The sequence below is a fragment of the Centruroides sculpturatus genome, unplaced genomic scaffold (genome assembly GCF_000671375.1).
Source record: "Centruroides sculpturatus isolate CEXI.00-Female unplaced genomic scaffold, Cexi_2.0 scaffold44, whole genome shotgun sequence".
Classification (NCBI taxonomy): Eukaryota; Metazoa; Arthropoda; class Arachnida; order Scorpiones; family Buthidae; genus Centruroides; species Centruroides sculpturatus.
This window is the reverse complement of record NW_019384307.1, coordinates 86,283-113,199: the sequence shown is the minus strand read 5'-3', so window position 1 is coordinate 113,199 and position 26,917 is coordinate 86,283. Positions and strand designations below refer to the sequence as shown.

The following is a 26,917-nucleotide window of genomic DNA, read 5'->3' as shown; positions in this document are numbered from 1 at the left end:
TCCGTAGCGTGGCGCTACGGACGGCGGGAAAGTAGTTCGGCTGCCCGATGACGTTTTACGTATTATAGGAGTTATTTTTACCGTTGTTTACGGATACTGCCACAATTTTTATAGGAATCATAACTATAGGAAACGGTTTTATAGGGGGATCTACTGTAATCAATTCTGATGCATATTGTATGTTCTTGAGAAAATTCTGGCATGCCATACAAAATAAATGGCGTGGTCTACTGTCTTCTGGTGTGATGTTGCTCCATGACAATGCAAGGCCACATGTTTCTGCACAAACACAAGGTTTAATCAGTTCTTTTGGATGGGAACAACTGGATCACCTTACAGTCCTGACCTTGCACCCAGTGATTATCACTTGTTTTGATATTTACAGGAGTTTTTTGGTGATTAACAGTTCAATGACAATGAATAAGTGAAAACTGCAGTCATGGACTGGGTTTTTTTACAGGCGGCAGATTTCTTTGAAGTTGGAATTAAAAAAATTGTTGAGCGGTATGACAAATGTTTGAACAAAACTGGAAATTATGAAGAAAAGGTAGAGATGCAGATTTATAGACCTTTCAATTAGTGTTAATTTGGTAAATTTTTCATTCAATACCAGTTTACAGGTATTTTTTATTTTCTTTTTTAAAAAACTACTAATATTGAAAATAAAAAACAGAAATATTAAGTCAAAAACATCTTAATCTAGTAATACCAATTTATTAATTGAACAAATGTCTTCAGCCTTGTTTAAAAGTCATCCTCAGGTTAGAACAAAAATGGAATAGTTTAAATGTTATTAGATTAAGATATTTTTTGACTTAAATATACAGTGAGCATCCAATTATTGCAGTATTTTATTTATAGTAAACATTAGTAATAATTTTATTCACATGTAATTGTACATTACAGAAAATAAAAATAAGCTCTCTGTAGTTTACTCATACTTTAAACATGTGTTCATCTTATGGTATCTACGAGGGCTATTTTTTAAATAAGGTCCGTTTGTGAATGAGAGTGAGAATGATGCGTGATCATGGCAGTGTGTATGTGCGTCTACTCTGAGCATGCTTTGCGTGCATTTTGACACCATTTGCAACCGTATCGGCTGTGTGTGCTGAGCTGTAAGTTTATAGTGTTTAAGAAAATTGAGCCACCTGCCGATTGTGAGATACAATCTATTATTCGATTCTTATCGAATAACAGATTATTCGATTCTTATCGAATAACAGATTGTATCTCACAATCGGCAAGTTTCTTGCTGATAAGTTCTTGAGTGCAAGTTTCTTACACTCAAGAAACTTGGCAACAGTGGAAATTTACCGTCAGACTTGTGAAGTTTATGGTGATAATTCTATGAGTGATAGCAAAGTTCAAAAGTGGGTGAGAATGTTCAAGGACCGGCCGGTTAATCTGCATGATGAGCCATGGTTAATCTGCATGATGGGCCAACCTTCTCTGATTTCTGAAGATTTGGTTTGTGATGTGGATAACAAAATTCAAGAGGACCAATGATTCACAATTTTAATGTTATCAATTGAATTTCCACAGGTTTCAAGATCAGTTTTGTATACTATTGTTTCAGAGAAACTGAATTATCAAAAATTGTGTTCTTGGTGGGTTCCAAGACTGCTTTCTGATGATCACAAAACAAAAAGATTGGACAGTGCTTTACCGTTTTTGACTCGATACGATCAGGAAGGAGATGAATTGTTGGACCACATCGTTACAGGAGATGAGACTTGGGTGTCTCAAATGACTCCTGAGTCCAAGCAACAGTCAATGGAATGGCGACACACATCTTCGCCAACCAAAGTGAAAGCCAAACAGTCCATTTCAGCACAGAAAATTATGGCAACTGTCTTTTGGAACAGGATAGGGATTTTGTTAGTGGATTTTATGTCGAGAAGCACAATACAGTAGATCCCCCTATAAGACGGTAGATACGTTTCGTTCTTTATGAATCAATTTTGTAGGAATCATAGTTTACGGACTACGGCTGTTTGAAAGGTTTTCTTTCATAAAATTAATCGATTCTAGACTAATTCGACTCAACATTTCCAAAATACGTATATTTTTTTGAAAATAATCCGTATAAACTACGTTATAAACAAAAAATTGTAGGATTGCTTACCGAGTGTGTACCGTTCGACTACGCCCGTTGCTAAAGCTTGGTTTCGTCGCGGAACAGCGCATCAAACTGCGGCCGCGATTTCTGATATTATTTTTCTGCGAAAACTTCGTTGACCTTTGGAGACATCCTTAATATAAATAATTTTTATGGCCGTTAAATAAGAAATGTTTCTTTCACAAGAAATGTATAAAATTACAGTACTGGACAGACGATAGGTCGCCTAACTCGCCGTAGCGTGACGCTAGACGGCGAAAAATATATATTTAATTATAATAAAGTTACAATAAATTAAGTTAATATATAATTATATATACAGTACCTAATTTATATATAATTAATATATAATTATATGTACAGTACCTAATTTATATATAATTATATGAACAGACGATACTAAACTCAATTTATCCGCCTAAACGTCCGTAGCGTGGCGCTACGGACGGCGGGAAAGTAGTTCGGCTGCCCGATGACGTTTTACGTATTATAGGAGTTATTTTTACCGTTGTTTACGGATACTGCCACAATTTTTATAGGAATCATAACTATAGGAAACGGTTTTATAGGGGGATCTACTGTAATCAATTCTGATGCATATTGTATGTTCTTGAGAAAATTCTGGCATGCCATACAAAATAAATGGCGTGGTCTACTGTCTTCTGGTGTGATGTTGCTCCATGACAATGCAAGGCCACATGTTTCTGCACAAACACAAGGTTTAATCAGTTCTTTTGGATGGGAACAACTGGATCACCTTACAGTCCTGACCTTGCACCCAGTGATTATCACTTGTTTTGATATTTACAGGAGTTTTTTGGTGATTAACAGTTCAATGACAATGAATAAGTGAAAACTGCAGTCATGGACTGGGTTTTTTTACAGGCGGCAGATTTCTTTGAAGTTGGAATTAAAAAAATTGTCGAGCGGTATGACAAATGTTTGAACAAAACTGGAAATTATGAAGAAAAGTAGATATAAGTACAGTGGAACCCCGGTTAATGAACCACGAGTCCGTTCGTTAACTGAAGCAATTTTTCCCATAGAAATTAATACAAATACAATTAATCCGTTCTAGCCATCAGTATTTTTGTAATTTTATTTGTAAAATGGGTTTTCTTTGATGAAAATATAATAAAACATAGTATCTATCATTACAGCAACAAATATGTAAACTTTATTTAATAAAGTAGCACTGTACATACCTTTGTTTCTACAGAGCTTAATGCTTGGAAGAGGAATCCCCCTCCATAAAAATATCGGGTAGCACTGCATTGGGAGTTTCTTCGAGTCGAGGTCTCTTTTGATAAGGAACAAGAAAGTGGTCTAAAGTTGATTGTCTTACTCTCTTAATCAAAATTTTTCTAAAATGCACTAGCACAGTGTTGTTCATTAAATTAATGACCCTATTAAACACAACTTTGTTAGGATGGTGCTTCTCGATAAATTCCTGCACATCATTCCATTTTCTGCAAATTTCCTTGATCTCAGCACTGGTGATTTCTTCCCTAGCCTCTTCCTCTGATGAATGCTCTTCTTGTAAGACTTTCATCTGTTCTTCCTGCATGGCAACCAGCTCTTCTGTCGTTAGTTCATTTTGATGGTCTTTCAGCAACTCCTCTACATCTGCATCATCTACCTCTACTCTCAAACTCTTGCCAATGGACACGATTTCATGCACTACATCAGGAAAGCTCTCTTCTTCAAATTCCTGAAAGTTTCACTCTGGGACACAAGTTGGCCAAAGTTTCTTCCAGGCCGATTGCAAAGTGTGGTGAGAGACCTCACTCCAGGCTTTGTCAATAAGGTTGATACAATGCAGGATGTTAAGATGCTCCTTCCAAAAAGATCTAAGAGTTAAGTCGGTATCATTGGTAACCTGAAAACACATGGTAAACAGTGCCTTGGTATACAGATTTTTTAAATTGGAAATCACTTGCTGATCCAATGGTTGCAGTAATGGAATTGTGTTGGGTGGAAGGAATTTCACCTTGATGAAGTCATGTTTACTATCCAAGTCGTCCTCTAAATTTGGTGGATGTGCTGGAGCATTATCCATTAAGAGAAGACATCTAAGAGGAAGATCCATTTCCTGAAGATAATTTTTAACAGTAAGAGCAAACACTTCTGTGAGCCAATCTATGAATAAAGTCCGAGTTATCCATGCCTTACTATTTGCCTTCCATTGTACAGGCAATTTGGACTTTATCACATTTTTGCTCTTAGAGGCACAGGGATTTTCAGCTTTGTAGACTAAAGTGGCTTGATTTTGAGGTCACCACTTGCATTAGTGCAAAATAAAAGAGTGAGTCTGTCCTTCATGGGCTTGTGTCTAGGAAGTGCTTTCTCTTTTTGGGTTATGTACGTTCATCTAGGCATTCTTTTCCAAAAAAGATTGGTCTCATCGCAATTAAACACTTTATTCCAGACGTATCCTTCACTTTTTACAAACTCTGCGAATTCATCTACAAATGCTTTTGCTGCTTTTTCATCTGAACTTGAAGCCTCTTCGTGTCTTATGACACTGAATGCCAGTTTGTTGACGAAACCTATCAAACCACCCTCGGCTCGCTTTAAAGTCCTGCCTGTCTGCACTTGTACTGGGTGTCTGTGTCAACAAGTCATTGTATAAATTTTTAGCTTTTTCACAAATTATAGCTTCACTTAACAGTGTCTCCAGCAAGTTGCTTTTCATTGATTCATATTAGCAACAGCTTTTCAACTTCATCTAAAACTTTAGATCTTTGTTTCGATATCACATCCACTCCTTTAGCCACTTTGGCAGCCTTAAATGCTTTTTTGTTTTTAGTAATTGTAGAGATAGTCGATTTTGCCACATTATATTTTTTAGCGATGTCAGAAACACGAATGCCATTCTCGTATTTTGCAATAATTTCTTTCTTTGATGCTACACTAAAACGTTTTCTATTTCCACTGTCACTTTTCTCTTTCTTCGGTGCCATATTGATTAAATATACAGTATAAATAACAAAACTAAAAAACAAAGTTTAGCACACTTGAAAAAGCAATGCTTACCTCGCACATGCCTAAGAGCAACTGAAATTTGTGAGGTTCCAGAATGGCTGGAAACTATTGGGTTGATGCAAAAGTTTGTCCTGTTTTTAGCACCAGCTGGCTAAAAATGCAACACTGAAGTGTTATTTCCTTCACAGTGTAAAATTTCAATGTTGTTTGGCAAAAGGGATCTCAGCTAATATTTGAGAATAAAGTTGTGTTACTTAGTTGTGTTTTTAAAATTTTGTTAAGCATTACAAATGGCAGAAAATAAGGAGCATTTTCGACATATTATGCTTTTTTATTTCTGAAAAGGCAAGAATGCTTCGCAGACACACAAAAAAATATGTTCTGTGTATGGTGAGGGAGCCATTGATGATTCCACGTGCCGTAAGTGGTTCAGAAAGTTTCATGACAGCAAGCTTACAAATTTGACACAAAAAGCCATTAAGTTCGTTATCCGATACAAAATTTTTGAAAAGTAAAAGTTTGTTAACCGATTTGGTCGTTAACCAGGACATTTGTTAACCAGGGTTCCACTGTATATAGAATATGGAAAAAAATATATTTTAATGATATTTACAGTATTTTTCTTCTTATTAAAAAACGGACCTTATTTAAAAAATAGCTTTCATATCTTGTGAATTTAATAAATTTTTGAAGAATTTTTAAGACTGAATGTGTATTTACTATTTGTTTTGTTCACCAAATTTTATTATGTAACAACTATATATCAACTGAAGAGGGCTGATATGAGTTCGAAATGCTTTTTGTTAAAAGAATAAAAAGAGAGTTATAATATACAGAAGTCATCATGATAAGTTTGGGAAAAACAGCACTATATGGTTGCTGAAATAATAATCTGATACAATTTCAAACAAGAAGCTAAATGAAGAAGAAAAATTTTATTCTGGATATAAATATAATATAAAATAAAAATAGCTAAAGGTGCTAATAGATAGATTGTTTTTGTTTCAAAACCAAACATTTTTTGTTTATCAGATTTTTTTTTAAAATAAGCACAAAAAACTTAATTTGTTAAGATTGTAATCTGCAAATCATGACCTTATTTTTGTAAATATCTAACTTCAGAAAAGACACTCACAGACTCTGCATTTGTTGATTGAGTGGTCATTAAGAAATCATATGCCAATTATATATACAGGTAGCCCTCGGTTTACGCCGCAGTTCCGTTCCTACAAAAGCCAGCGCAAATCGAATCGGCGTAAAACTAACCCATATTTACACTGAGGTATATTTCCATGTAAGTGAAAAATACGCAAATAATTTTGTTTATTAATACAATATAATGTACTGTATATATAATTATATATTAACTTAATTTATTGTAACTTTATTATAATTATATATACAGGTAGCCCTCGGTTTACGCCGCAGTTCCGTTCCTACAAAAGCCAGCGCAAATCAAATCGGCATAAAACAAACCCGTATTTACAGTGAGGTATAGCGTTAGGTTCTACATAAGTNTTACATTTGCACTTTGCTCCCAATCATTGTCTAACTCACAAAGTTCAATGATCAAACTTTCCATAGTTGAAAGGATACGTTAACCCGACATAGAGCTATGGACAAGTGGAGACACTGATTGGTCGACCACTGGTCTCCGATCAGTTCAGTTTGAGCGGGAAAATTAAGGAGAGATAGATATCATCTGGCCAAAGAGAAGTAGATTTGTCTCACTAACGATAGTTTGTGATCGCCGGAAGTGTTACTGCGTCATAAGGTGTTTTCCTGAACGAACTGATACAGGATAAATTCAATGGCGCTATGGATTCGGACGCCATTTATTGGACTATTAAATTTGATAACTTGACTCCTGGGTACCTAAACGTTTAGTATTTTAATATTAATTTAATGCAAATGTATACATACCCAATAATATTATTATTAAACAGAAAAAATAAATATATTCAATAAAAATCTTTGTTTTAATGAATGTACAATGTCGCGGCTCGGTAAATACGTCAACACTGAAACGAAAATCAGTCTGGCATAGGGAAAGTCGGGGAATTACACAGCAAAATCGCGAATTGTGCAGCGGCATTATTGTGAATTGGCTTAAATTGAACCGGCGTAAACCGAGTGCTACCTGTATTTTTATTTTATATTCTCTTCTTCAAAATATATCAGTTCTTAATGACATGTGTTATATTTTTAGTTCTCTTCATAGGTGGTTTTAGATTTCTTCTTTATTAAGACTTTCAGCTTTTCATTTATTGAAAATATGCTTGAGGTTGAAAGAGAACATTAAATATGATCTCTGAAATCAGAATAATTCAACTTTTAATAACTCAGTAGTATTTTGCATTTAGTTGTTATTGTAAATGCATTCAATTAACTCCATGATTATCTCCATTATTGTAGATTAACTATCAGAGAACCTAATTAAATGTTTTATATAGAATTCAGTTGAGAATCAATGGACATGTCATGTATTGTACTATTTCTACATATTTTATATAACTTTTCACAGATCATCTTTTCAGCAAATAACAATGCAATACTTTGCAGTTTCCCAAGTTGGTCATACAGAGAGGCTGGGTGGCATGCTTTTGCAAACTGTAGGTGGGCGAGATATAATTTCAGCTCCACTTCAAACAACTTTTCACAACAAAATTACAGTCGAGTTTGCTTAAGAGAGTACTTTGCAATTGCTGCATCATGCTCTTTTATCAGGACTACCTTCTTATCCAAGGAAACAAGATCATTCTGGAGGTTGTTTATGGCATTGGAATCTCTTCACCCTTGCATATCTTAGGAGCTCTAATATAACTTACAACACAGATACATTAAAATTCATTATCATATTATTTGACTGTACTTATTGGTTTTCATTCTTATAACATCAGTTTTATCATTTTATCAAATAATCAATGAATATAATATATTTACAAGTCAATCACATCCTAGAAATGTAGTAGGAGCCCTAACTAAAAAGTTGTGAACACAATTGTTCCACAATTTCTGAATGCTCTGTAATGGGATTTGCAGTATAAAGACAAATAACTTTATTCTTGAAGTACTGCACTTATAATAAAATTCAATAGGAAATGTGTTTACAAAAAAATTATTTACTAAAATTTTATGAAAATTGATGTATATGTATTAAAAAAGTGTGGTTTTTATCAATAATTCAAAGTTATAATATACAGAAGTGTGAAAATGTTCAGCTATCTTGTTTTATGTCATGTGCTAATAAGCTATTACACATTATGTGAAATACCTCATTTCATTAGGAGCCCCACTAGTGGCTGAGTGAATAAAACCACTGAACACTGGTAGTTGTTCATGGGTTTGTGCATTACCAGTGGGCTGGCCAAATGGAGTTTTCCAGGTAACACCTAAATAAGAGTGTTTTCCATAAAAATCCTTTCAGGAGGTATCCCCTCAGCAGATCACTGACGTGTTGCCATAACCAAATAAACCAAACCTTATTTCATTAGAGAGATGCTGAAATATTTACCTGTTTCAACATTTGCAGAAACAAAGTTAGCATTTCAAGAAGTGACCAGAAAAACTATACAGATTATGAAATAAATGATTATAATAGGATATGCTAGTATTGATACTTCAAGAAATGACAAATTTCAGCATTTGGCTCTACTATACATACCTCTTTATTATTAAAAACCACTGATGATACTTCAATATATTTTCAATTATCAACTGGATAATTAGACAACAAGAAAAACACATCTTTAAAATTCCAGCAAATAAATTTCTTTTTATTAATTGAACTTTGTTTATTATAAAAATAACCACTTAATAAAACCAATAACCAGTATTAAATAATTGTAAAATGAACTGCAAATGTTTTCAGTTCCTTCCCTAGGACCTTTCTCAAGCAGCGATTCGTCTTTAGAATAAATATGAACGAAGACCAGTAAATTGCGATATTCGAAAAATTATTCTTCCGAACAACATTTCAAAAGTCAAAATTCAACGTTAACATGAATCACGTGCATTCCCGAATTCCGTAAATAAATTCAATAAAAAATAAAAAATGTTTGGTTTAAAAATTCCTATGCACGATGTTTACACCCTATTTATGAAATGTATTATTAATGCGAATCTTCTTTCTGTAGTAGGGCCTGCCATGCAAGGGATAGGGTAATTTCATCCCTCGAGTTAATAGGTTCAGACGTGTTGTATGCCTTGCAGATCTCCATTTGTTCCAACCATTTGATGTGATCCGTAAATTTAGTGGTAATGAGGAGTTTAGCGTTATCAAAGTCTACCGAAATTTCCGGGTCCGAAGCATACGTGGATNCTACCCATCACAATAGTCACATACAACCCCTTCCTCGTATCCTTATACCAAAAAATCGCTAAAAAACAAGGATTACGACTGTCGTTCAGAAGATGTCCGTCTATGTTTAAGCTTTTACGCAATGAAAAAGATAAACCTAAGGAGGATAAGCTGCCAGGGGTATACGCTGTTCCCCTCGTGGACCACAGATTTGAGAGACAACTTATCTACATTGGTGCTACTAAGCGTTCGATTGGTGTCCGATGGGCGGAACACAGAAGTGACATCATCCACAACAGGGCTACTACTTCGTTATCCACGTATGCTTCGGACCCGGAAATTTCGGTAGACTTTGATAACGCCAGACTCCTCATTACCACTACATTTACAGACCACATCAAATGGTTGGAACAAATGGAGATCTGTAAGGCATACAACACGTCTGAACCTATTAACTCGAGGGATGAAATTACCCTATCCCTTGCATGGCAGGCCCTACTACAGAAAGAAGATACGCATTAATAATACATTTCATAAATAGGGTGTAAACATCGTGCATAGGAATATGTAAACCGAACATTTTTTATTTTTATTTTTTTTATTGAATTTATTTACGGAATTCGGGAATGCACGTGATTCACATTAACGTTGAATTTTGACTTTTGAAATGTTGTTCGGAAGAATAATTTTTCGAATATCGCAATTTACTGGTCTTCGTTCATATTTATTCTAAAGACGAATCGCTGCTTGAGAAAGGTCCTAGGGAAGGATCATTTTACAATTATTTAATACCGGTTATTGGTTTTATTAAGTGGTTATTTTTATATTAATCCGGTATTTGAAGATTCTTTATCTTTGTTTATTAATTGAAGTAGTGAATGAGAGATTGGTTAATTTATCACAGTGTGTCGTAAGAACTTTGAAATGGAAATATATATGGAAACTAAGATGGATCCTCTGCATGCAAAATATTAAACCAAGCAGAGCTGGAAACTCCCAAGTCATAGCATGGGATGATATCATACCACCACAAGCATTTTGGATGCCTTAAAATTTGGTCCTCTTTATGCTCCTAACTTTTTGCCACTTCCAGAAACCTTTATACTGGACATTGAATTAATCACTAAAAGTATGAATGACACATGTCAGGATTTTTTTTATTGGAAAACCAATTTCCAGACAGCACATGAGGAAAGCAATGATTCAGACATGTGACATTTTTGGAACATTATACGCAAATCACGCCAATGGTTGGAACAAAATAACATAGTTCTGATGAAAGCAGATAAATCGAAGGGAGTAGTGTTGCTTAAACGATCAACCTACAATGAGAAATTAAGAGAATATGTTACAACTACAGAATACCATCTAGCACCCATCAACTTTTTAGAATCATTACAACAAAGGGTTAAAAGATTCACCTCTACTCTCTTGGCATGATTTTTACATATGCACAACTCCACAGTCCACGCACCAAAAACACTGAGAATTTTTGCATTCACGAAGACGCACAGCTGAGAAACCAAATACATTCGGTGATCGAGAAATGTAATTCTCCGACATTTTTGATCAAGAAACAGCTCGTCAAATTCTACCATACTAAGGCTATTTACCATCCGCTTTCAGTTAATAACTCGCTGGAGGAGGTACTTTTATAGACAGATACAGTAGAGCGTCGATTTTCCGAATCAATTGGGGACTGGGGTTGTTCGTATAACTGATATTTCGGATAACCGATTTATGTACGAAAAAATAGTTTAACATAACCGATGTTGAAATTTTTCTCCTTTGCTTGTCGCTTTGCGTTGAATTTTCGTCAATGTTAAGCCTAACAAAGACTATTGTATCATTAAAAATTATTTTTTTATTTTGTACGAACAAAATAAATATATTGAAAAATATAAAAACAATAAAAAATTATACTTCAGATGTTAATTTAGTATCAAAAACGTAAAATATTTGAGTAGCCCAAGACATAGCCAAAGATTGAAGCTCCACAGCACTGGCGAAAATTTAAATTTGCCGACTGGAAATCTTTCAGATGATTGACTTTCGGAAAATCGACGCTCTACTGTATATCGTTTTGAAGTCTAAGACTGTCATGTATTCATTGTCTACCAGAGAATTGGTATTGAGACGTTCTATTATCTTGTTTTTGTGCAATAAGGGACTTCCTGTTTGCCAACATCAATGATGTGTGAAAGCATCACAATTATATACTGGAACTGGCACATTTTGTATGTTATATGTCATTCTTTGAATTTGAGAACAAAGTATACTTACAAGGAAGAGGAGTACCCATGGGCAGTCCCATGTCAGCAATACCTTGTGAGCTGATGGTGCGACAATTAGAAAACAACATTCTACCCAAATTCCAACATCTCATTATCTTATATACTAGATATGTTGACAATATCTTCATCTTGTGGCAGAGAAAATGAAACCTGCAGTGATTTTTAAAAGCGATCAATGATAATCCCTATGGATTATTCCTACAATTAGACCAGGAGAGTGAAACAATGGTAAACTTTTTGGACATTTCCATCTCTTGCATATATGGCAAAATTTGGACCAAGGTATACAGGAAACCGTGTTTTCAACCCATTTTAATTCCACATAACTCAGTGGATCCTCTCCACATCAGATTGGCAGCTTTTAGATCCTTGATAAGAAGGGCATATATACGTTGTACCAGCATAAGTGACATCATAACAGAGCTGAATTGTGTCTTAAAGATCGCGGAACAATAGGGTTATCCAATAGAAATGATTCAGAAGTTGATTGCAACCTTTCAAATAGCAAACGTAAGAATGAATCAAGGGTCCAGAAATGAAGAGTGGTTTTAAATTATATCTCTTTTTAAGAGGAATACATAAGAAAGCAGCCAGAGATAACATCTTGAGGTTGTATATCGATTTTCAGAATTTTAAGGAATGATAAAAAACTGTATAATCATAATACAGCCACAGGAATTTACTATATCCTGTTAATCGACCAACGTTTCAAATCAAAACTGGTCTATGTGGGTGCCACTATGTGCAACTTACAGCAGTGGCTCAAAGAACCTAAAGATACAATTGATAAAAATCTTGATAACGCGATGCTGGCAGCTTATGCACAACATCAGGACATTCAGGTGCAATGGGAGCAGGCATTGATCATCAAACCAACATTGAATATAAATACAGTACTATGAAATATCTGGAAAGATTGAAGATTTTTAAAGTGCGTAACAAAACTGATTGCATCAACCATAGAGATGCCGACAGCTTGGCTACCGCATGGTGGTCTTTTTATGAAAGTTAATTTTATTAAGAGACATTTATTTGTCTATTTTTACTTTTTATTGTTTATTTTATTTCTGTAGTTATTTATTTATTATTTGCAACTACGATTTCAGTTATTTTGTATTTATTTTAGAATTCTGGTTATCGTTTATTTTTAAATTTATGTTCTATTTTCGTATTCTATTTCATCGTAACTGAGTTAAACTGATCAAAAACGTTTTTATTAGTAAATTTATTTGCTTGATTTTTAAAGGTGTGTTTTTCTTACTGATGATACTTAGAAAAGTAAGTTTAACTTCATGTTTAAATTTCTAGTTAAAACAAATTTATCATAAAATTTGTTTTTTGTTTTAATTTTATATTATCAGTTATGAAATCAATTTTTTGATGATGAAAAGAGTATTGTAAATCCAAATTAAATATTTCTTTGATTTATGTTATAACTATTTTTACTTATGTACAATTTTTTGAAAATGAACTGAAAATTTCCAAAAATATTAATATTTTATATTGTAAAATTTTTCAATAAAGCAATTATATAATTAGAACACTTTCTTTTTTACTTTTTCTTACACACACTGAAGTAGTATAATAAGACAATAGACTAAATAGACTATCAATACATCTGTCTTAGCAATTAATAAAGTGGATGTATTGATAGTCTATTGCCTTATTATACCACTTCATTGCGTGTAAGAGAAAGTAAAGGCACTGTGTCATTATAAGAAAAGGAATAGAAAACTTTCATTAAAAAGTAAGTTGTTTTTGAATTTTTATTTTTTGTGCATTCATAAAAATGGATATAATTTTGATTTCTTTAAAAGCTACAAAATTTATACAAATACTAGCTGCAAGGACCCGCTTTGCTGGGTTTTTATTTGTTTGTACATTTGTATGTAATATAGTTGTTTTTATATATAAAAGACTGTTTTTCTAAGTAATCTAGAATCTAGCTGCAAGGACCCCTTCGCTGGGTTTTTAAAAAGTAACGATAGTGAAGATTAAGATAATTACATTATAGTCAATCTTACCCGTTTTCACAGAATGCAAGAATTAGGTCCCCAGTTTCCAGACTAATTATGGTCCCGATTCTATTTCTGGACGTCTCCTGTTCACGTCAAGTCAAACGAACTATTTTCAACGTTTCTGGAACATTTACAATTGTTCTATAATCGAACCAATATTCAAATTTTATGTTCGAATTAAATTTGAAGAAATTCGAACAAAACATTCGAAATAGAAAGCCACTTTCAACCACTTTCAGCCTCATATCTCCCACACCCTTATAGCTATCGAGACACAACCCCCCTTGTGCACGAATGGAGACTTGGGGCTACTACCACATACAAACACCATTCACGTGCGATGTATAGTTTTGGAGGAAAAGTGAAATATAGGGACATACGTGTCCATTTTTATATATATATATATATATATATATAGATAAACATCTGTAAGCCTGATAGTTATATTGAAGCCAAATGATTGCTGAATTAGATCAGACTATATTACTTCTAATAATACAACTCGATCTAATCTGGTAATAATTTCGCTTTGCTATCAAAATTTATAAAATTTATAAATATTGATTGCTTTTAAAGAAATTAAATATCTAATTCACTAAAATCACGAATAAATTTATAATTAAATCTTAAAATGTAAAGAAAATGTAATAACTTTAAATATGCTGTACTGGTTGCTCAGGTCAAGTCTTCATGAGGACTTATTTCTTTAAGTATTTAACTGTGAAAGTAATTTTAGAAATTTTGAAAAAGTACTTATACCAGAGTAAAATTGCACTAAACCAATGTTATAAACAGCTGGACAAGATAAGGTACTATAATGTTTGTAACATAGGTTAAGTGTGATTTTTCTTCTGTATAACCCAGTGTGAAGTGAAAATTGTTTTTGTCAATTATCAGTAAAGAAGTATTTATTAAAAGAAATAATTTGTGAGAAATTTATATTAATTTACAAAACTAATTTATACATGATAAGTTACTGCTTTTTTATTTCTACAAATAAAAAAATAACTGATTAATAACTTAATATTAATTAAAATATACTCAAATAAAACTTGAACAATTTAATACAGAATAGTGTGAACTTGAGAAATGTTATATGTGCATATGTTGAAAAGGTTTAAGTTTTTTACTAATAAGCAAAGGTTATTATTATAATGAAAAACTAATCACAAAATTATATAAGATATGATGAGTTTTCAGATAAAGACTTTAAGAAAGATAATGATATTATTTTGGTTTTTATTGATTATAATTGGTAAATAAATTATTGACAATTTTTCCAATAGGTTAAAGCAAATTTTAGATTATTAATAAAGTTGAAATTCACTTTCATCTGTGTGAATATCAGATATAAAATTATACAACATATATTATGCACTGCTAAGTGTGTTAATATTTGACATAATTTTATAATAAATGACTAATATACTTTTTAATTAATTGAATAACTCGACTGCATCTGTTTGGAAAAAGGAAGTTAGGCACTATGTTCCTTTCTTCTCTTTTATTATGAAGTTATAGAAGATTATCATCTTTATCTTCTATAGCAGAAGATGACAGTATAATTTATTGAAATTTTTTCTTATTTGGTAAAATTCATTATTGTATGATTGCAAATTTGTCCATATAATGTTAAAAGTTGATTTAATACTTATTGATCAAAACAAAGAAAATCAAAGTGATAAATAGAATAACATATCTTATATTTAATTTTAAGATAAAATAGAAATGTTTTTAGAAGAAAAATTGTGTTGTGGATTAAATTCAAATGAGTACATAAAGAAGAAAAAAGTTGAGATAAAATCATATAAATAATTTATCTTAATTCCTTATTATTTCTTTGAATTATATTGTAGAGAAAGATATAAGAAACAGTCACTCAGATTCTTGAATTAGTTTACCTCTTTTGATGTGTTAGGTAATCATATAAAAATAAAAAAAATAAAATAAGTATGAAAATCTACTGAAGCTGGAGGATTAATTTTAAAAAATGCTCTAAATGAATAAGTTTAAACTATTGCTGTAATTTTAGAAAATTAATAACATAAATACAGTGGTGCCTCGTATAACGTACGCCTCGAATAACGGACTTTCTGTTTGACCGTTACGTGACTCGAGCAACGGACTTGCTGCGAACAACGAACTTTCCATTCGGCAGTTACGTGAGACAAACAATGGACTTTTTTCGAACAAGTGCAAATGGTGTTTCCACTCTTTTGCCGTTGCCAATGACAATCTGCTATTTTTAGGATATATTAGTATTATTAGAATGTATTATTAGTATATCTGAAGTAGAAATGTAATGTAATATATGTTGATGATTTAAATAAACATTAAATGTAATGTAATATATGTTGATAATTTAAATAAACATTAAATGTAATGTAATATATGTTGACGATTCAAATAAACGAAATGTAATTGTGTAGATGCCGAGGTGGCGGGACGAAAAGAGGTTGTAAAAAACAAACGGAGCGAGAGTAGCTCGTAGAAGTGTTTAGTGATCTTAATTAATAAAGAATTATTCGTATCATATAATCTGGCAAGTTAAGTCATTTATAATGCATCATGGCTTCTAAAAAAAAAAAAAAGGAAAGGTGATTTCAATTGAAACAAAGCAAGAAATCATCAGGAGTGAAAGTTGACAAAAACTTTCTTGTCGAATGGGGAGAGGTTCAGGAGTTTACCAACACTCATTATCCAAACAGAGCTGAGGCCAACAGGATCAATGATCTCTACGATGACACCTTTGTCCGTCATTTCCGACAGGTGTTAAAGAAGAAAGAGAAACAGACCACCTTGGTCATGTTTTTCAAGAAGCCAGCGGGCAAAAAACAAAGGATGGAACAAGAGAAGTTGACCCTGCAAGTTCCGGTAGCCTCTCCTGAATCTGACTCCGATTAAAAAACAATAAAAAAAGACCCGCTGCAATGTGTAAAAAGTCTGTATCTGTATGAATGTGTAAAGAAAGTGTTCTTCCACCTCCTCCTCACAACATCTGACTACCCGGCATAATTGGTGTCTGCTCCATTTTCATTTTTTATGGTACAGTACGGTTATTTTATGCTGCGGAACGAATTATATGTTTTAACATGTATTTCTATGGGAAAATGCGTTTCGTATAACGGACGTTTCACTTAACGGACGTGCACCTGGAACGGATTAAGTACATTGTACGAGGCACCACTGTAAATTTGAATTATATTTGGACATTAAAACTTTCTTAAAAATCATTGAAAAATAAAATATTTCCAGTATTTACTATTAAATTTTGGACAAAATATTCTCAAAAAGTTTAATAAAAAGATGACTGCATAGAAACCAACTAATATGCTCAACAATCTTTTTAAGCAGCAAAATAATAATTAATAACAAAGACACTCACTCTTATTAAAAGACCATATTCAGGTTAAGAAGAAAAAGTTTGTTTGAGAATTAAGATCAAATATGTCATAAAGTATTAAATATTATATCATAAAAATGAGATTGCTAGAAATAAATTATTAAAATCAATGAATTTTTTTTATTGCTTAAATATAAGAGGTATAATGTTTAGTACTATGTTTGTATATTTTTTCCCACATGGAAATATCTCATTGAATTAGCTTTTTTATTAAAAAAGTGTAATCTCAAAAATATATTTGAGGTTCATAAGTTTTCAGTCAGTTGTTGAAGCTAATTGCTAAAGAATAATAATTTAGATTCAAAGATTTAATTTAGTATGCCGAAGAAAGTTTATACATTTTTTTTTAATAAAAAAGAAACTATAAAATATACATTTCTCTGTAGCAATGGATAATAAATGTTGAAAAACAATAAACTTTTTTAAATTCTATTTATTTTTTTTCATAAATGAAAAAAAAAGAAAAAATAAAATTTAAGAAAGTTTAAAATACAGTTAAAACTGTATTTTAATGTATTTATTTTGTTTTTAAATGGAATTCTATTAATTTTGATTTACCTGTTTTATTTAAAAAATGAAAATTATCTTCTAAGTTAGAAATTTGATCTAAGTTATTTTTTTTTTTTTTAATTTTCAAGTCAATTCAAAGCATTTTGTTGTTGTATGCAGTTTCCAGTAAACTTTAATAAATTTTTTTTATTTGTGAAAATTTCTATGTAATTCAAAAGTAATTTTTAGGATAAATCTTACACGACATTATTAATATGATTTTGGAGGTTGCAGAACAAATGTATTAAATTACTTTAAAAAATGAAAAATAATTATATCATTTGATTTCAAGATATTTTGTATATCTTAAAAATTAATTTATCCCGGGATTTCCCTGGATCCTGGGAAACAGTTCACTTTTATCCGAAAATCCTGGGGCAAGCAAAAGACCAGGAAATGAGAAACCCTAGAAAGTATAACAGTCAGGAAAGTAAAAAGAAATTTTAAAAAGGAGGGGAAAAAACAGTTACTACACTATAAAACCTTTTGATTAAAATTGACTGACAGTATATTACAAGTGACATATCAAAATGTATATTGACAAAACATAAATTGTTAGTCTGTCACTCACATTCACCAGAAACAAAAACAGTTTTCAACCACAGAGATAAACTTTTATTTGCGGCTATGTTGGCCAACAATAATCAAACTATTTGCTTTTAATTTCTGACATTGTCACCAGATGATTTTTAACTGTTGTTTCATATTTTCAGAGGCATAGCCTCAAATAAAAAGTTATTTCTGTGGTTGAAAACTGTTTTTCTTTTTGGTGAATACAAGTGATGGATTTTAAAAAGATAATTTGTTTTTTCAATATATAAGTTAAGTAACCATTTAAAAAAAGAGCATTTTTTTCTTTTTAAATGGTTACTTAACATATTATCCAGTTTGAAGCATGTTGTTAAATGCTACATTAGATATACATGTATTTCATGAAATATATAACTTTTAACTTTCTGTTCTATGTTTTGAAAAATGCATCCATTTATATCTACATTTTCAAACCTCAGGATGACAGTTTAAAATGGAAGGAAACATTCATTTTTGCTGGTTTATTGATATTTATGTCTAATTGAGGTTAATTATATTAATTTATACCAGTAGTTTCATAGAGATTGTAAAGTATTTCTTTTTGAAAAAAGAATAAAACAGGAAATAAAATATAATGTCATGATTTCTTTAAAGAAGAAAAATGTTTTCAAAGATATATTCAAAGTTATAAAAGGCATAAGATTTCATTGAATTCATTTTTGAGGCAAAGTAGAATGTAAACTGTTATTAGTGTTATAAAAATAATTGATTATAAAAATGAAAATCTTACAACTACTGAGAAATACAATGCTTAATAGTAAAACATGCACTCCACAAATATCTTAAAAATTGCATTAATTTTTAAGGTATTTGTGGAGTGTTTTACTATGAAAATTTTGACTAGTAAACAATAATTACTATGCAAAATTTATCATAATTTTGAGATCAGATTTATCCTAGAAGCATTACATTGTGAGATAAGACTTATTAATCAGGTGCAACTTATTTTTATGAAATGTTAAGTATAAAAGAAAATGTCAATTGATATATTCAAACCATTGACTTCATAAGAAATCAGCATAGTCTTCTGTCTGTTGACTAAATTGACTGAACAATTATTGATAATGATGTAACTTAAAAATTAAATTTTTTATTTACATAAGTAAGAATATATTATAAGATATGTTTAAATTAAATATAATTATTAATTAGAATTTGTTTTATAACAGATGTGACATGACAGCTTACTCATTTATAACATAAGAATAAATTAAACAATCAAGAGGAAAGTTTTAATATATAAAGAATGAACACTGGAAACATTTTTACTGGTGAAGAGAAAGTAAGCAACTTTTTATATTATTATTATTTGTAAATTATTTACTGGTATATTTAAATTTTTAAGTTACTATTTTTTGGTGTATAAATATTACTTTAGTTGTATTTTAATCTTTCAGTAATATTAAAGTATGTAAGCTTAGTCATAAGCAAATTTATAAATCAGTGATATATTTTTTTATCTAAACTGTTTATTTAAATCACTCATTGGTGAATTTGAGATGCACTGTCTTCTGGTATTTTTGAACCGTGCCAGTAATTTATTTCACTTCAAACACAAATTATTTATCATATTTATACAGACACTTGGCAAATCACAGAATTAAATTTTATTCAGTTGATACGTGTTTCTTTCGTTTATACACATTTCGGGCATTTCTTGCCCCTCTTCAGCCAACTTTTTGATGAGTTTAAACAATTTTAAAATTGTTTAAACTCATCAAAAAGTTGGCTGAAGTGGGGCAAGAAATGCCCGAAACGTGTATAAACGAAAGAAACACATATCAACTGAATAAAATTTAATTCTGTGATTTGCCAATTGTCTGTATAAATACGATAAATAATTTGTGTTTGAATTGAGATGCATTGTCTTCTGTAGGCTATATATACTTTGTAACAATAGTTGAAATAAAAACATAATTACTTTGTTATATCAATACTTCTTTTTACTTTGTTAAATCAATAATATTCTATTTAGCATTATAATTAACTTATGAAATTTTATTTAATTTTGAAATTCAACATGAAACTTCAAATTTGTAATAAAAATGTTTTTGGAATTCAGTTATATAAATTAAATACACAGTCCAAAGATAAAAAAGTTTGTAGGTGCATCATCAGTGATTTGCTGGACATGTATTTATTAGTGAAAAGGATATAGCATGAATACCACCTGTTTCCATCTGTATCATAAAAGTCACACACATGATTTATATCTGGATGTTTTATCTTTATGGACTCACCTTTCTTTTACTTCTTTACCATATAAGTAACCATATTTTTATATTTGTACAAAAGCTCTAGCACTTCTCACTGGCAAAAGCATAGTTAGTTTTCATATTGTACCAACTCAGTGCTGGTGTAATTTTCCAATATAATTTAAACTAACAATAATCATGCATTCTTGTAGAAAACTTTCTTGCTGACAAACCCAATTTCAAAATCATTTGCATTTCTTGGATGATAAAAAAATATTGCCGAGCCTTACACTTAAACAGGTAGATCTATGCCAGTGTTTCCCAACGTGGGGCAATTTGATTGTTAATGAGGCAATTCGAAAATGGACTCGACCAGAGTTTAAGTTAACCGTATGGCTGCTGTATATGTTAGGGGGGCAAAAGAATTTTAGAAAGGCTTAGGTGGGGCATAGCACATAAAAGGTTGGGAAACATTGATCTATGCCTTATCTAATATGATCACAGATTTCTTCTCATCCCTATCATCGGGTAATTTTTATAGTCTCTAGGCATTGATTTCCTGCTCTGCAATGTACTGAAAAAGGATTTAATGAACACAGGATTGTACTTCTTTTCTAAGTCTAATTTCTGGACACTTATGCAATTACTTGAAATACAATAGTTTTTTGAGTGGTATGATTTTTACCAGTGACCAAAGCTTTTACTTTCTATTATCTCTTGTGGTTCAGCAAGTCTGGTTGGGTATGTATCACAGTTTTGTCTGCCTTGTTTGCTATGCAAAATTTGTTTCATATGCAGTAGACAATATATTCCCATCTTTGAAATATGCAGGTTTTTTCCTTACCCTGCTGAATAATTGCACTATAATTGATATCCTTCCTTAGGAAGTGTTGTTAAGTATCTTTTGCAACAAAAGTAAATTTCAGAAAGTATTTTATTTTACCAGCTAATATCATTAACAATAGCAGATATGACTCTTTTTGAAAGATGTTGGTGTATGGACTGTTTTACTTATGTATTCTACTTAAGGACAACATGTATTTTTCCTAAGGCTGAATGAAACTATCGGTATTTAATAGAAAGATGGGAGGATAATAGTCTAAATATAATTATGGTCATGCCACATAATGTCCATTTGGAAAATGTCTTACCACATACATCTCATAAGGATATAATATTGGATATTTTGGTCACTGTGAAAATCTTGTAGGACATTGGCCTAATCTGGTGGGAAAATGTAGTTGGTATATGGAGAAGCTTGTTAAGAACTTGAGAACACTGATTGAATGTTCCTTTTGTACAAGGTGATTGTGCTACCAGGTTTAAAGTTTACTATGTAACAAGCATTACTAGGTCCTAAAATTTAAAGTTTTCAGAAAATGTTGCAAAAAGTTTTTGGATTTTCTCAAATTTAAAATAAATATTATATTACAAATAAGAAAATTGATATGCAGGAATAATTACAGTAGTAATTGTTTATTATGTATGTATACAGTATCTTGGCTATTTAGTCAATGCACTACAGTATCTCATAAAGTTTTGCATAGTATGTATGTAATAGTGTTTGCATAATATCAGAATTGCAAAATGTACTATTTCACAGAATGTATTGTAGACATTAAGCAATACATGACATATTGGCCATGGACTGTTTTGAATATATTAAATTACTATAAACTACTTGTATTATATAACTATCAATTATTGTGTAAATGATATTTTTTTTTTTTGTTTGTGATATTAAAAACTATTTTCATTGTATTTTCATTGTATTTCATTGTATTTTCATTGTATACAATATAAATTCAATGAAATCATATTTATTGTTAATAAATATTTTTTCATATAAATGCTAAAGATATCTGATATGAATAAGAAATATGTTTAAAAAAATCTAAATTATTTTTCTTTTTTTCATTTAGATCTATAATTGAAATGCAAATAATGCTTAAATTAACTAAGGTTCAGAATTTTTTTAAATTAGATACTTAGTATGTAATATTGTAATTTTTTATATTTTAATTTTTAGCTATGTCATAATAACAATGATGATGATAATACATTGGATTTTAAAATAAGTGTTGTAATTAATTTACAGGAATTATCTGACAAAAGATCAGAAGTTAAGGGGAAAAGTTGGAAACGTGAACGTGAAGAGAGAGGGCGAAGACAACAATTGAGAGAACAAAACCAATTTACATCAACAAATGATAATATAGAAGTTCAAGATATTTTGCCACTTTCTTCTGATAACCAAAATATTTATATTGACATAAAAAATAATGAATGCCTTCAAGAAGAACTAAATAGGGAAACCAATGAAATTGTGGAAGAAAAAAAGGGATGGGGAGATGGTTGGAAAAGAAAAAAAGGTAATATAGATAAATTATCATCTTGTGTTAAATTTAATAATTAAAAATAAATAAATTAATTTAGAATATTCTGGAATAAAAGAGTGATTCAGAGTGGAACTCAAACCTGCAACTTTTGCTTATATGCAAATATATTGCCAATTAAACTATCTGAACTTCTGTCCAATTTTCACTTCCAGCTTAATTCATTTAGACATAACAGCACAGGTTATAACGTTAAAGTGAATTGCTTACCTTCCAAATGATGATGATGATGGCACTTAGATCCTAGCTTAAGCTTTTATCCTTGCATGATAGACAAAATAAAATAATGATTACAAAATAAAAAATACAATGAACCAAATGTGTTACAAAATACTGTGCAAATACAAATACAGTATTTGTACAGTATCTTGTAACACAGTACTAAATATCAAATTTTATTGTATTAATTAAAATTTGATATTTAAAAAATATCAAATTTTAATTAATACAATAAAATCAGATGAAATGCTAATGATAAAATCTTTAAAAAATCCTATATGTTTTGAAATTCTATTTTTAAATTTACAAATCTTGTAAAAGTTTTAAATAATCTACAAATCTTTTTCAGACCCTAGCTGTGTATTATTAAGAAACCACTTCCATGACACTAAGTTATTGTTATCCTTGGGTTTTAGGAGTCTGTTATTGGGGAATATCAGTGTAAATGGTGCTTGAATATTCAATACCTAGTATCCTCTAGGAAATCGGTATCCAGATCCAAAGCAACATGTTTCCATTTATAAGTCTCAATTTTTTTAGTATAATACCATCTAAAAATTGCATTTAATATAGCCTTTAAAAATTGTAAATGAGCAAAATTATTCAAAATAATTAGTAAATATTACATTATTCTATATAACTGTTTTTAATTGAATGTACTTACTGAACTGACAAATTACTGTCTGATTTAAAAAAAATTATTATAAGACTCTCTGAAATCACTAAGTTGTTTGTTATAAAAAATTCAAACATGTTTTTGACAAGACTGTGTCTTGTTTATAAAATCGTACTGTCACTTGTTATCAGCATAGAGGTATGAAGAAGTACATATCAAGAGTTGATATTTGGCACAGAGTATTAGGTGTCCAAATCATTTGCGCATAAAAAAATCCAGACTCTTAGGTAGTCAGGGGACCGAGAATCTAGTCAAAATAAAATCAAAATGGCAACCCTCTTCTACAAACAGGCAAAACAGCCACCTCACCCCACCAAAGTTGGGTAGGGGAGAGTACCACCCACAGTCATTCTAAGAAGTGAACTTTGACCTTAGGACTGAACACGTAGTTTCTTCTATGTTAAATAAAATTTGTAATCTAATTTTGTAAATTTGGGAGTGCTTCAAATATGACGTTAAAACGGTTTTATGTCATTACATGTGGATTTTTTTTAACATTATCTAGTATAGTATTAGGTCAGTCCATAAGTTCGTGCGCATTTTTATCTACAAAAAAAGCAACAAAAAATTTTAATTAAATTTTATTTCAATCTATAATGTATTCACCATTATTTTGTACAATTTCTTGCCATCTTGATGGTAGCTTTTTAATCCCGTCTTTGTAAAATGATTTCGATTTTGAATCAAAATATTCAGAAATAGCCTTTTTTACATTGTTCTCATCCTCAAAAGTTTTTCCTTTTAAAAAATTCTGCAAACTCCGAAAAAGATGATAATCACTGGGAGCAATATCTGGCAAATATGGTGGATGAGGTAAAATTTCCCAGTTGAAGCTTTTGAGTTGAGCAGTTGACGTTGTTGTCAGTTAGCTATTGACAGTTCATGTGGTATCCATTTTCCTAGCTTTGAAACTTTTCCGATTTGTTGTAGATGTCTATGAACAGTTCCATGGGATGAATTTAAACGTTCCGCAATTTCATCAACTGTTAAAGATGGTTCTGCTTCAACTAGTGCAGAGAGAGCATCATCATCAAAGTCAACGGGTCTTCCAGTACGAGCCTTATCCTCCACACTAAAATCATTATTTCTAAATCTTTCAAACCACTTCTGCGCAGTCCTTACACTAATTACAGTTTGATTATGAACAGTATTTAATTTTTTGGCTGCATTTGTAGCATTCTCATCACTTAAAAATAAAAAGTATAAAACATGTCTCTTATATTCATCTGTTACTTCCATTTTAACGAAAATAAACAACTGAAATGTTCCCAATTCTGAACAGTATTATATGAATGAGATCCAATTTAACACTTCAGTGTAAAAAGTATCACATTAGACTGGCATTTTTAACATCAAAACAAGATTTTTCTCAAGATCATAAAATACTCACGAACTTATGGACTGACCTGATAAAATCGTAGGACCGATAAAAATTTGACGTTATATTAGGGTTGTCATTACATTCGATGACATTATAATCGGGTTAAACTTTATATTGTTTGTGCAAAATAAAAAAATAATTTTGGACGATACAATAGCCATGATTATTTTTTTTCAAAAACGGGAACTTTTTGTTACACATCGACAAAAATTCAACCCGGGCTGACACGCAACAGAGAGAAATTTTGAAATTATATAGGTTAATTTCATTGAAGATGCATCGTGGACAATCTTGTGGTTGTGGCCGGCAAAGTTTGAATGATTGCGCCCAAAAGCAGCGATATCAAAGAAGATAGAAGAATGAGAACGAGACCTGCCTTGAGCATCAAAGTGATTCCATCTCCGAGACATAGTCTTGTCCCAAATAAGGTTTTGCTGTTTTACTTGTTTAATAATTGATTACATATTAACCCCTTAAGTTCCCAGCAATTTTTGATATTAATTTAATTAAACATAAAAAATACTAAAACTGAAAAAAACAAAAGAAATGCTTTAATTTTGAAGAAAAAGCTTCAAACTTTCTTTTCCTTTGTCTCGCCTTTCTGTGAAATTTGACACCAATGAGTCATTGTTTACACAGCTGGATGACCTTGAACATAGCTGGAGTCAGATTTCCCGGGACATTCTCATAGAAGTCTCGGGAGGACAAGGGTTTAAAGTAGGGTGAGCTCTATCTCGCAGTATATTTAAAATATTTTTAAAAAATTCAAATTTTAATTGCGATTTCCGACCCCCCTGACTTAATTAAACATGTATATAATAAAATATGTTAATTAAAAAAATTAAAAAACTATTGGAGGTGGTTTTTGACATCAGAAAGCAGCTTTAAATAACTTTACCGAAGAAAAATCCGTGCACTACAACTTTAGAACGATTAATTAATTTTGATAAAAAAATCCCATTAAAAAACAATTAAGCCTTAATCGAGCCTTATCAAAGGCTAATTAAAATCGTGATAAAATTTTTTTGTGCGGGTAAAAATTTTTGAAAAAATTTCGGGACTTAAAAAACATTCCAAAAATTCAAAAAAAAAAATACAAAAATATTTTTGGGGGGCCAAAAGGACTGAGTTTTATGTAAGCTATGTAGCCTGCCCAAGTTAACTCAGGCGAAGAACTTAAGGCGTTAATGAATACCAATTTATATACTGTGTATTCGTATTTGTTAATAAGTAATCCATTATTAAACCTGAAAAGTTCCTGGAGTTGCTTGCATGAATTCAATTGCAGATCCCTTAAGTAGTAGGATGGTACCTTAAGTACATCAATAAAATATCTTTCCAAATATTGTTTTAATATTTAAAATTTGCTTACTAATGTACTAATAAAAATATTAAAAATAATTATAACTATAATAATTATCATTTAACAGATGTATATTCATTAGATACACTGTGTATAAAATGTTGTTTGATATATAATAATATAATTTGGTAATTAAGTCTTTTAGTACATTTGATTTATTTAGTTGTATTAATTTTAGAAAATAGTATTGAAGAAGAAAATGAAATAATTGATGTTCCTAATGTTAATAAACAAGATGAAGTTTACAGTTGTGAAGATAAAACATTTGAAGAAATACCAAAGGTAATAAATTAAATTTTTTTTACAATTTATTCTACAAAATTCTATTATAAATATCAAAACTAAACAGTTATAATTTAGTGTTGTGTTCGTTAGAATATCCACTAACGTTTTCGACCTCCATCGAAGTCTTCTTCAGGTGCAGA

The 26,917-nt window shown here is 30.9% G+C and overlaps 1 protein-coding gene and 1 pseudogene across 1 annotated transcript in view; one reads left to right on the top strand and one right to left on the bottom strand.

Moving 5' to 3' along the window:
- LOC111619770 (regulator of nonsense transcripts 2-like) overlaps positions 1-26,917 on the top strand; it is a 56,604-nt gene that overhangs the window by 5,545 nt on the left and 24,142 nt on the right. The window contains exons 2-4 of the mRNA XM_023361589.1: positions 19,432-19,544; positions 22,556-22,829; positions 26,671-26,774. Coding sequence (XP_023217357.1) covers positions 19,509-19,544; positions 22,556-22,829; positions 26,671-26,774 — 414 coding nt within the window. The 5' untranslated portion in view covers positions 19,432-19,508. The remainder of the gene's footprint in view (positions 1-19,431; positions 19,545-22,555; positions 22,830-26,670; positions 26,775-26,917) is intronic.
- On the bottom strand, positions 3,864-5,628 carry LOC111619772 (annotated as a pseudogene).